Source organism: Symphalangus syndactylus, chromosome 2, assembly GCF_028878055.3.
Source record: "Symphalangus syndactylus isolate Jambi chromosome 2, NHGRI_mSymSyn1-v2.1_pri, whole genome shotgun sequence".
Classification (NCBI taxonomy): domain Eukaryota; kingdom Metazoa; phylum Chordata; class Mammalia; order Primates; family Hylobatidae; genus Symphalangus; species Symphalangus syndactylus.
In genome coordinates this window covers 46366223-46378233 of record NC_072424.2, presented here as the reverse complement: position 1 = coordinate 46378233, position 12011 = coordinate 46366223, and the positions used below count along the sequence as shown (strand labels likewise).

Below are 12011 nucleotides of genomic sequence, written 5' to 3'. Positions count from 1 at the left end.
GATATACCACATGTGGTTTATCCATTCATCAACTGGTGGATATTTGGGTTTCCACTTTTTGGCTATCAAGAATAATGCTGTAGGCCAGGTGCTGTGGCTCATGCCTGTAATCCTAGCATTTTGGGAGGCTGAGGTGGGAGGATCATTTGTGCTCATGAGTTCAAGACCAGCCTGGGCAACATGGCAAAACACTATCTCCACAAAAAAAATTTTTTAAGCCAGACATGGTGGCACGCCCCTGTAGTCCTAGCTACATGGGAGGCTGAGGCAGGGGGAGTGCTTGAGCCCCTGAGGCTGAGGATGCAGTGAGCTGGCGCCACTGCACTCCAGCCTGGATGACAAAGTGAGACCCTGTCTCAAAAAAAAAAAACCCAGAATAATGCTGCTATAAACATTCACAAACAAACAAGATTTTGTGTAGACATATGTTTTCATTTCTCTTGAAAATATCTAGAAGTGGAATTACTGGGTCACATGCTAATCACTCTTTAGACCAGTAACAGGATTTTTTTCTACTTTAAAAGGTTTTTGACACAGCCAGAGAGCTGACTTTTCATAAAAATGCAAACATAAAATCCATTTGTTGGTATAATAAGGTCAAGGTGCACATGTCTTTGCTATCAACAAAAGGTATCACATTTTCCAATTTCAGTTGAAATAGAAATTCTAACATTGGTTAAGATCTAGAATCTTGGAGTTTGTGTAAGTGTACTTAATCCACATGCTGGGATAAAATTCTGTTTTTAAGCAGGAAGTATATATCCAACTCCTATGGCTGACAACTGCTTAAGAAATAAGCACACAATAAGGTTAGACTGACACAGCACAAGGAGCAAAAAATAATAATTTAAAATGTTAAGACACCGGGCTGTGCACGGTGGCTCACATCTATGATCCCAGCCCTATGGGAGGCTGAGGCAGGCAGATCACCTGAGATCAGGAGTTCAAGATCAGCCTGGTCAACATGGTGAGACCCCGCCTCTGCCAAAAATACAAAAGTTAGCCAGGCATGGTGGTGGGAGCCTGTAATCCCAGCTACTCCGGAGGCTGAGGCACGAGAATCACCTGAACCCGGAGGAGGAGACTGCAGTGAGCCAAGATAGTGCCACTGCACTCCAGCCTGGGCAACACAGCGAGACTCCATCTCAAAAAAATAAAATAGACCGGGCATGGTGGCTCGCACCTATAATCCCAGCACTTGGGGAGACCGAGACAGGCTGATCGCCTGAGGTCAGGAGTTCGAGACCAGCCTGGTCAACATATAGTGAAACCCCATCTCTACTAAAAAATACAAAAATTAGCTGGGTGTGGTGGCACACACCTGTAGTCCCAGCTACTTGGGAAGCTGAGCCTAGGAGGATCGCTTGAACTCAGGAGGTAGAGCCTTCAGTGAGTCAAGACAGCACCACTGCACTCCAGCCTGGGCAACAGAGCAAGACTCCATCTCTCAAAATAAATTAATTAAATAAATGAATTAATTAAATAAAATATTAGACACTGGCCACATGCGGTGACTCACACCTGTAATCCCAACACTTTGGGAGACCGATGCAGGTGGACCACTTGAGCCCAGGAGTTGCAAGACCAGCCTGGGCAACATGGCGAAACTGCGTCTCTCCCAAAAAAAAAAAATATATATATATATGTATTATATTATATATATATATATGTATTATATAATATATATATGTATTATATAATACATATATAATACATAATACATATATATTATATATAATACAAATATATATAAAATATTAGACACCCCGATTAAACTAAATACTCATTTTCTTTCCCTAGGAGGAGTGTGTGCATATGTGTGTGGTGGGGGGGTGCTGTTTCTCAAAAGCATATTTCAAAAATTGGAGGCCAAGTAAGCTTCTGGTCACATTTTTTGGGTTTGTTGTTTTTTCCCAGCAATGAACACTCTAGTTCAAATACACTTCGCAAATTTTGAACAGATAATGAAAAGTTGATTGTAAAATTCTACATATAAAAAGAGCTTTAAAAACACATTTTCATTTTTTAAAAAATCAAACACCTTGCAGCAGATATTAGACATAATCAAGAGAAAACTACCAGCGTCCTACCGATCACGGCCCTAGAGAAAATGCCACAGGTCGTCCAAAAAACGCATTCGTTTGAGCCGACAGCTCTCTCCTCCCGCCAAAGCTATCCCTCGAACGTCAGAAGCTGACCCAAGGAGTGACTGATGATTTCTCCTTTTTGATTCCCCCCACCCCCGCCACTCCCAATCCACCTGCTTGAAGGTGTCAACGCGACTAGAAACGGTTAACAGTGACCAGCAGCAGAGAGAGAAACAAACATCCCTGACAACCCACAGCTGAGTAAGCAAGAGCTGTTTATTCACCAACGTGTTCCATTTGGAGACTGTTGGCGAGCCCTGGAAAGCCCAGGCACATTTGAGAAGGTTCCTGGAGAGGGAGAGAATCATCTTTCCTTCCCCCAACTCCCCAGCCCCAAACACACACTGAGAGACTCGGGTGGAAGCTGTATGGTCCAGGCAGTCCCGACTTGCCCGCCCCCTCAAGAAGAACCTCACGCACCAAAGCAGCCGACCCCTTGAGGGGGTGGTGTAATTCCCCCAAAATGGGCTCTGCCGCAGGAGAGGCTGGCTCCAGCACCAGGGGCTTCGGAAGGAGTTTCTGCCACCCCCACCGCCGCCACTGACCGCCCAGACGCCACGGCCGGGGCCGGAGACCCTGATAAGAAATAGCCCTTCAGCCCCCTCCCCTCACCTGGCTCGGTCCCACCTGAGGGCAAGAGCGGAGGCAAAAAGAAACAAGCAGGGAGGCTGACCTTGTTGCTACTGACAGTGGAGCGGCGCATCCTGCTGCTTCCTGGAAAGCGGCCCGAAAGACATTTTTTCTCCCTGGAGGAAGGAAACGGGAGGGCGCCGGCCGGACGGCGGCGGGCGCGGAGGCGTTGGTCCGGGCGGGCTGTGCAGCCTCTAGCGGGGACGGTCCGAGGACTACATCTCCCAGGCTGCTCTGGGCCGCCCTGCGTCGTAACCCCAGCGCGCATGGAGGCGGTGACTCTTACCTCACAAAGGTAGCTCCTCCGCTGGCAGCAACTCGGCGCCCGCGGCCCATGGACCGGAACCTCGGGCCGACCGACAGGAACCTGGGCCGCAATCGCCGCCTCCCCGCCTCAAGCTCCTCCTCCTCGCTCTCCGCCGCCTCCGCCGGACTCCCGCAGGCCCCGCACCGCCGCCGCCAGGCTAGCGGAGCTGCCCCGGGAAGCTGGGTGACGGGTTCGCGGCTACCGCCGGACTGCGGCCTACTCCGCCGCCTCTCAGTGCTATTGTCCCTGGGCCTGGCCTTGAGCGGGTCCACTGGGGAAGGCCGAGTGCGCCGGCTCCGCGGAAGATGCCGGACCAAGCCCTGCAGCAGATGCTAGACAGGTACGGGCAGCTGTGGGGGGCACCGGGAGCCGCCGACCCTCGCTCTGGCCCTGCCCGCGCCCGCCCTCGAGGCTCTTGGTGAGCAGAACCCGGCGTGCCGGGAGGAGTTCCACGGCCGGGGGGCCGTGAGAGGGGCAAAAAGTTTGGAGTCTAGACTTGTGGGGAGGACAGAGCGAGCGGCCTGGGTCGTAGACTTTGGGTGAAACTTAGCTAAGGAGTGGCGTCTGGTTTCCTTGGAACCCCGTTTTGACCTGAGAGGGACTCATGTTAATCCACAAAATTAGTTTTCCTTACCCTCTTCCCCTCCCCCTTTCCCCCTCCCCAACTTGTGAAGTGTTTGTCAGCGATGTCACTGGCAAGAACCGGATTATCTTTCAGGGGAATGACCCCCTTATAATTTTAAGTCTCTGAGAACCAATGATAAGCATTCTTTTGGAAAGCCTGATAGGCTGATTTCATTCTCCCCCTTTCCCTGAGCCCGCACCCCCCCGCCCCATCCCGTCCCCACCTCCGAACTGTAAGGTCAGAGTATCCGCATGGGAGATTTAACGGTCAGACCAGAGTAGAGGTTATGGAAAACAGCCAAATGAGTCCAACGCTGAACACTTAGTGTACTTGACGATCGTTAAGTTCATTGAAGACGTTTCAGCTCGTACAGGAGTCCAGTTGCCCATTCTTGGGGGGCCCCAGTCGGTAAAACTCTTTGTGAAGTCGGGTGCACCGCCCTCTGCTGTTGAAATTCTAGTCCGTGGGTCCTACCATGAGTTTTTGGAGACTCTAGATCCACATTTCCCCCCAGCCAAGTCTTACTTCCTGGCATAGCAAGTTGTACAAGCTAATTCATGATGTTTGTGGTTGCTTACAATTATCAGTAGACGTCATTTGCCACCCATTTCAGCAGGTGGTACCAACTCTTTGTACTCAGTAAAATTCCAACTGTAAGGTGTTAAATGAAGGCCCTCCCTTAATTGAGTTTATACCCAGTTAAATGCTTTTGGGCCTGCCACACCCAGAACACAAATGACCCAAGGGTACACATCCTTCCAGAGTGATAGACATTTTTTTGGAGCTTAGAATTTTGAGCCATCTCAGTTAATAGAAATTATGTCACTGATTTTTTTCAGTTGAGATAACTGGTGATTCATCCAGCCCTTGTTTCAGGTCATCATTCTGACAATTGTATTGACTGCTTTATATATATATGTGTGTGGTTTATAAGCTCTTGGAAGACAGAAACTTATTATTGTGTATCTTGAATCCCAGAACAGAGCCTGGTACTCAGTAGGTAATCAGTAAGTATGTGTTGTATGAACTAATGCACAAACTTATTTGTCAGTTTCCCCAGTTGTCTAGGGGTCTGATAATTTACCAGGTTTTCCTTTCATTGTAAATTGGCAAATTGTGGCAAATTAAAATATACCCAGAGGAGACCACCTGCCACTGCCAGTTCTATTCTGTTGAGACCCTGTTCTGATGTGGGGTATTTTGTAATTAATTTTTTTCCTTTGAGGGCCTCCTGCTTTTCATTTTTACACAGTGACTTTTTTTCTTCTTTTTTTGAGACAGGTCTCTGTTGCCCAGACTGGAATGCAGTGGCAGTGGCCGTGGCATTGGCATGATCTCAACTCACTGCAACCCCCGCCTCCCGGGCTCAGGTGATCCTCCTACCTCAGCCTCCCTAGTAGCTGGGACCACAACACATACCACCATGCCCAGCTAATTTTTTGTATTTTTATAGAGCCAGAGTTTTGCCACGTTGCCCGTGCTGGTCTCAAACTCCTGGGCTCAAGTGATCCTCCCGCCTAGCCTCTCAAAGTGCTGGGTTGTCAGGCATGAGCCATCGTGCCCGGCCTAGAGAAGTTCTTATGTCCAAAAGCTGACCTGACTTTTCATATGCTCTTTGGAGATTTCCATAAAAGTAAGAAGCCAAAGAGTGAGCCTGGGCACGGTGGCTCACCCCTGTAATCCTAGCACTTTGGGAGGCCAAGGCAGGCAGATCACTAGAGGTCAGGCGTTTGAGACCAGGTTAGCCAACATGGTGAAACCCTGTCTCTACTAAAAAAAAAAAAAAAAAATACAAAAATTAGGCAGGCGTAGTGGCATGGGCCTGTAGTTCCAACTCTTGGGAGGCTGAGGCATGAGAATTGCTTGAACCTGGGAGACGGAGGTTGCAGTGAGCTGAGATCGCACCATTGTACTCCAGCCTGAGTGACAGAGCGAAATTCCTCTCAAAAAAAACTAGCGAGGCATTTAAAACTTATTAACAGAAATGTGAAGATTCTGGCTGCCATTTACTGAAGTAGGTGACTATGACACTGGCTTACTCTCATCTTTGTACTACTCTCATCTTTGTACTCTTTTGACATACCTTAAAGTAGATTTTTAACATGACTTTCAAAGATTGTTATTGTCTAGATTAGTAGTTGGCAACCTACTTCCATGTTAGAATTACCTGGGGAGCATTTCAAAATATGCATGGATGCTGGACCCTATCTAAGACCAATAAGATCAAAAATTTCTGTAGGATAGAGCCTGGGCATCTATATTTTAAAGCTTTTTAAATGTGTTAGATATGGCTGAAACCTACTGCCCTAAGTCCTAAGGCAGTGATATCTTTCATGATAAGAGATAGTAGGGTATAGTGAGTAAAGCTTGGGCTCAGAGATAGAAAGTATGAAATTCGAATTTTGCCACTTACTAGCTATGTGACTTTGAACTTAGATTCTGACACTATGTATATCATCATTTATAAAATGAGAACCCTACTTCACAGGGCTACAGCAAATGAAACATACATCTCAATAAAACAACAAAACACTCTATGTTAGCCCAATAGAAGGCACTTAAGACTAATGTAAACCAGTTTGGCCATTTTTCCCCCATCTACTTTATGTTTACAGTTTTCTTCATCTAGGCTGGCCCTACTGCAAGTTGAACACAAAGATACTCAACATGGTTCACTTGAGGAATACCAACAGGGCCAAGAGACTAAAATATGTCAGCCTATTAGGACCCAGAATTCTTTTCATGATTTTGGCTTCTCCCCAACCTGGTTTTTGGTGGCAATTTTTGAGGGACAGAATTTAGCTCAGATAACTGTTCATTTGTTTATTTCTTTAATGCAGGTTTTATCTTCTTGAAGACTAAGAAAATGTGTGTTACATATTGTTCTGTTACTTTTAGGTTAAGTTATGTATTTTATTTAGGCCAGGCACAGTGGCTCATGCCTATAATCCCAGCACTTTGGGAGGCCGAGATGAGAGGATTGCTTGAGCCCAGGAGTTAGAGACCAGTGTGGGCAACATGGCAAGACTCAGTCTTTACAAAAATTTTAAAAATTAGGCTAGGTCTGGTGGCGCATGCCTGTGGTCCAAAATATTCAGGAAGCTAAGGTGGAAGGATTCCTTGGGGGTCGTGGCTGCAGTGAGCTGTGTTTGTGCCCCTGGGTACTCCAGCCCAGGAAACAGAGCAAGACCCTGTCTTTAAAAAAAAAAAAAAAAAAAAAAGCTGTGTTATTTTACAATGAATCAATTATTAAACATTTACATTTATTGAATTTATTTAACAAATACTGAGTGTCTTCATACGCCCAGTACCATTCTAGGCCCTTGGTATATAGTGGTGAATTGAACATAACAAAAATGCCCTTATGGAGCTTCAATTCCAGTGGTGTTTGTGTTGTCTAAACTGTCAAAGTGAAGACTATTTTAATTGTAACATGAATGGTATGTTCAATTTATACCATTTAATCTTTCAGGGTTTTTAAACTAGAGGCAACTTTTTTTTTTTTTTTTTTGAGGCGAAGTCTCACTCACTGTGTCACCTAGGCTGGAATGCAGTGGCGCGATCTCAGCTCACTGCAACCTCTGCCTCCCAGGTTCAAGCAATTCTTCTGCCTCAGCCTCCCAAGTAGCTGGGACTACAGGCATGCACCACCACACCAGGCTAATTTTTGTATTTTTAGTAGAGATGGGGTTTTGTCATGTTGGCTAGGCTGGTCTCAAACTCCTGACCTCAAGCAATCCACCTGCCTCCACCTCCCAAAGTGCTGAGATTAAAGGCGTGAGCCACCGCGCTGGGCCAACTAGTGACAACTTTTTTTTTTTTTTAATTTATTTTTTTTTGAGACAGAGTCTCGCTCAGTCGCCCAGGCTGGAGTGCAGTGGCGCAATCTTGGCTCACTGCAAACTCTGCCTCCTGGGTTCACGCCATTCTCCTGCCTCAGCCTCCCGAGTAGCTGGGACTACAGGCACCCGCCACCAAGCCCAGCTAATTTTTTGTATTTTTAGTAGAGACGGTGTTTCACCGTGTTAGCCAGGACGGTCTCAATCTCCTGACCTCGTGATCTGTCCGAATTGGCCTCCCAATGTGCTGGGATTACAGGCCTGAGCCACCGTGCCCGGCCTGTGGCAACTTCTTAATAGCTGAAGTTGAATTCCCTTGTCCTTTGCGAATAACTCACTTTAGTTTAGCTATTATTTGTTTATATTGGTAACTTTGATTACTGCAATATTTGTAGATGGAAAGAATATACACACACACACACACATATATATATATATAAATTCCATATATATATATGGAATTTTTTTTTTTTTCACGGAATATCGCTCTTGTTGCCCAGGCTGCTGGAGTGCAATGGCGTGATCTCAGTTCACCGCAACCTCTGCCTCTCGAGTTCGAGTGATTGTCCTGCCTTAGCCTCCCGAGTAGCTGGGATTACAGGCATGTGCCACCACGCCCGGCTAATTTTGTATTAGTAGAGACGAGGTATCTCTATGTTGGTTAGGCTGGTCTCGAGCTCCTGACCTCAGGTGATCCACCTACCTCAGCCTCCCAAAGCGCTGGGATTACAAGGGTGAGCCACCACTCCCGGCCATATGGATATATATTCTTTGGATTGCCTTTTGTTTTTATAAACTATAAATGTCTTATATAAATTTATTATTTGAACCCTTTAAGTTGTTGTGGGGAAACAAGAATGGTGGAAAAGGGGGTGATTTTTTCTAGTGTCATGAATGTTTCAGTGTCACAAATATCATTTCCCTGAAATGATAACCATTCATAAGCCCAAACCCTTTATATCAGGCCTTCTGAACCTTAGTTAGCTCTTCTTTCATTGCTTCAATTCTTTAATAAGAAGTTGTTATATATTACTTTCTCTTTCACCACCGACATTCTCATTTTTCTCTAAAACTTCTCAAAGTTAGGAGTGAATTTACAGAGAACAATGTAAAGAATATTATAACAAACTGCAGGAATGGACCTCTGATTTGAAGCCTGGACCTACTGAGAAATGCTTTTGGAAACTACTTCTGCTTCCCCCATCTTAAAATAAACACACATTAATTTGTTGAGGTTGTTTTGCATCACTTACTTGCATCTAGTAAATAGGCAAGGAGTGCAGCCAGAATGTCCCCAGAATGGTCAGATGGGAGAAAGAGCAGAAAGAGTGGTCTGTTCTTCCAGCCCCCTCCCACAGTGGTAAAGTGAATTAGAATTCTGCCTCTGTGAGAGTGTTATCCACAGATGTATACCCCTTTGAAGACCAAGGAAGCTATACTCTGATAGGAGCATGCTGTATAAACAATTTCACATTGTCTTTGTCAGTTGACCTCTTTTTCTCAATCACATCACCATGTTGACAATTACAGACCAGTGCCCAGAATTAAAAACCATCATCAATTATTTCCAGATATGTGTAAAAAATGGAAACATCATAGATACAATTAAATCCCCTTTGACCACTGTCCCCAATGGCATATCTTCTCATCCCCACTCCACTATCATAAAATGGGTTTATATTCTTCCATCCTTCTTGGTTTAATGCTTTTATATAGAAAAGTATATTAATAGACTACTTTTTTTTTTTTGAGTCAGGGTCTTACTCCATTGCTCAGGCTGGAGTGGAGTGTCACAATCACGGCTTACTACAGCCTCAACCTCCCAGGCTCAAGTGATCCTCCCACCTCAGCTTCCAGAGTAGCTGGGACTACTGGTGTGCACCACCACACCTGGCTGATTTTTTGTAATTTTTTTGTGGAGACGGGGTTTCACCATGTTGCCCAGGCTGGTCTCAAACTTCTGGGCTCAAGTGATCCTCTCGCCTCAGCCTCCCAAAGTGCAGGGACTACAGGTGTGTTCCACCACATCCAGCTTTCAACTTTTTTTTTTTTTTTTTTGAGACAAAGTCTCACTCTGTCACCCAGGCTGGAGTGCAATGGTGTGGTCTCGGCTCACTGTTGCAACCTCCACCTCACGAGTTCAAGTGATTCTCCCACCTCAACCTCCCAAGTGGCTGGGACTACAAGCGCGTGCCACCACCACACCCAGCTAATTTTTTGTATTTTTAGTAGAGACAGGGTTTCACTATGTTGGCCAAACTGGTTCGAACTCCTGACCTCGTGATCCACCCGCCTCGGCCTCCCAAAGTGCTGGAATTTCAGGCGTGAGCCGCCACACCTGGCCTTTTTTCTTTTTTAATCCAGTCTCGTTTATGACATTTAGGTTCTTATTTTCTCTTTATTATTTCTCCTGATAATTTGACTTTCATTCCCCTTTCTTGTCATTAGCTCTACTGAAAGTATACTGAAGGGCTGGGTGCAGTGGCTCACACCTGTAATCCCAGCACTTTGGAAGACCGAGGCAGGCCAATCACTTGAGGTCAGGAGTTCAAGACCAGCCTGGCCAACATGGCAAAACCCCATCTCTACAAAAAATACAAACATTAGTAGGGCATAATGGCACACACCTGTAATCTCAGCTACTCGGGAGGCTGAGGCACAAGAATCGCTTGAACCTGGGAGGCAAAGGTTGCAGTGAGCTGAGATCGTGCCACTGCACTCCAGCCTGAGCAACAGAGCAAGTCTGTCTCTCTCTTTCTCTGTGTGTGTATATATATATATATATATATATATACACACACACACACGCTAAAGGTCACCAATAATTTCTTAGTAAGTATAGTGACATTTTCTTCAGGACTTTTTATCCTTCAGAATCACCTTACCTTTTTTTTCCTTCAATTTCTATGTATGGTTCAATTCTCAGCATTTACTATTTTGAAAAAGTATACTTACTCACTCTCTTTCCTGTTTATTCAAACAACTCCCAGATCTGTGTCTGTATTCCTGACCTCTTTTCCTCATTTCCTTTAGCACTTAATTTCTACCTGCCCAGTGGACATTTCCATTTGTGTGTATACAGTATTGCCAATCAATCTAAAACTAAGCTACTTATCTTGACTTCTCAATTTTTGGTCTTTGATATTACCAGTCTTCTTGTCCACCAACTATAAAACATAAATTTTGTTTGTTTGTTTGTTTGTTTTTGGGACAGGGTCTGGCTCTGTCGCCCAGGCTGGAGTGCAGTGGCCGATCTCGGCTTACTGCAACCTCCATCCCCCACCCTCCAGCTCAAAATATCCTCCCACCTCACCCTCCTGACTAGCTGGGACTGCATGTCCAGCTAATTTTTGTATTTTTAGTAGAGACAGGCTTTCGCCATGTTGCCCAGGCTGGTCTCAGACTCCTGAGCTCAAGTGACCTTCCTGCCTCAGCCTCCCAAAGTGCTGGGATTACAGGCATGAGCCTAGCCAAAACATAAGTTTTTCTTGTTTTCTTTGTTTTTGTTAAAGAGGCAGGGTCTTGCACTCCCAGGCTCAAGCCTCCCAAGTAGCTAGGAGCACAGTGCAAGCCAGCATGCCCAGCTAATTTTTTTTTAACTTTTTTTTTGGTGGGGAGGGGAATAGAGACGGGTCTCACTATGTTGCCCAGGCTGTCTCAAACTCCTGTTCTCCGCCAATCCTACCTTGGCCTCCCAAAGTGTTAGGACTACAGGCATGAGCTACCTTGCCCGGGGCCTTTTTTACATTTTTTTGCCGCATTCTTTCCTTCCAGATCCACTTGTTCATCACATATTGTTGATTTTCCTTTTTCTAGCTTCAATTTTTCACTTGGTCCAGTTTGGCCTACAGAGTGGCACTAGAATTAGCCAAGGCACAATTATAATCATGCAATTTCTATACTTAAAAATCTGCCAGTCTCTGTGTCACCTAAAAGGATAAAACATAAACTTTCAACGGGGTAATGTGCTTTGATCTGTTACTATAATCCAGCCCCAACCTACCTTAACCGTCCTTTCCTGCACTCCCCTTCATTGACCCCTGAACATATCCTGCTCTTTCATTTATTTTTGCTTTAGGTGCCTTCCTCCTCCTAACACCTGGTGAAGTCTTACCCATATTGAATTCAGCTGAAATACCACAGTGACGCCTTGCACAGCTCCCCCAAACAGAGTTAACAGCTCCTTTCTGTGTTTCAATAGAACCTTGATGCATTTATTATAGTATATCACATTATACTGTAAATTTTTTAATATACTTGTCCTATGTCTCAGAGCTTCCCACACACACACACATACCCTTACCACCACCACACACATTCATCGGGAAGTTCATTGAGAACAGAAACTGCCTGTATTCCCTATCCTATTTTCCCACAAGGGCCTTAGTACATAGGAGACCCTCTTTTGTAACATGATGTATTTCTTTTCATTCTTTGTGACATATCAGTGCTTAGAATAATCA

The 12011-nt window shown here is 45.3% G+C and overlaps 2 protein-coding genes across 7 annotated transcripts in view; one reads left to right on the top strand and one right to left on the bottom strand.

Moving 5' to 3' along the window:
- Positions 1-2962, bottom strand: part of CPEB3 (cytoplasmic polyadenylation element binding protein 3) — a 249785-nt gene extending 246823 nt beyond the window's left edge. For all 6 annotated transcript variants that reach the window (XM_063629959.1, XM_055255505.2, XM_055255549.2 and 3 more), the window contains exon 1: positions 2821-2962. The gene's annotated coding sequence lies outside the window, so the exon portion shown is untranslated. The remainder of the gene's footprint in view (positions 1-2820) is intronic.
- A 94-nt stretch (positions 2963-3056) lies between these two features.
- Positions 3057-12011, top strand: part of MARCHF5 (membrane associated ring-CH-type finger 5) — a 68419-nt gene continuing 59464 nt past the window's right edge. Inside the window, exon 1 of the mRNA XM_055255632.2 lies at positions 3057-3424. Within this exon, the coding sequence (XP_055111607.1) occupies positions 3390-3424 (35 nt within the window). The 5' untranslated portion in view covers positions 3057-3389. The remainder of the gene's footprint in view (positions 3425-12011) is intronic.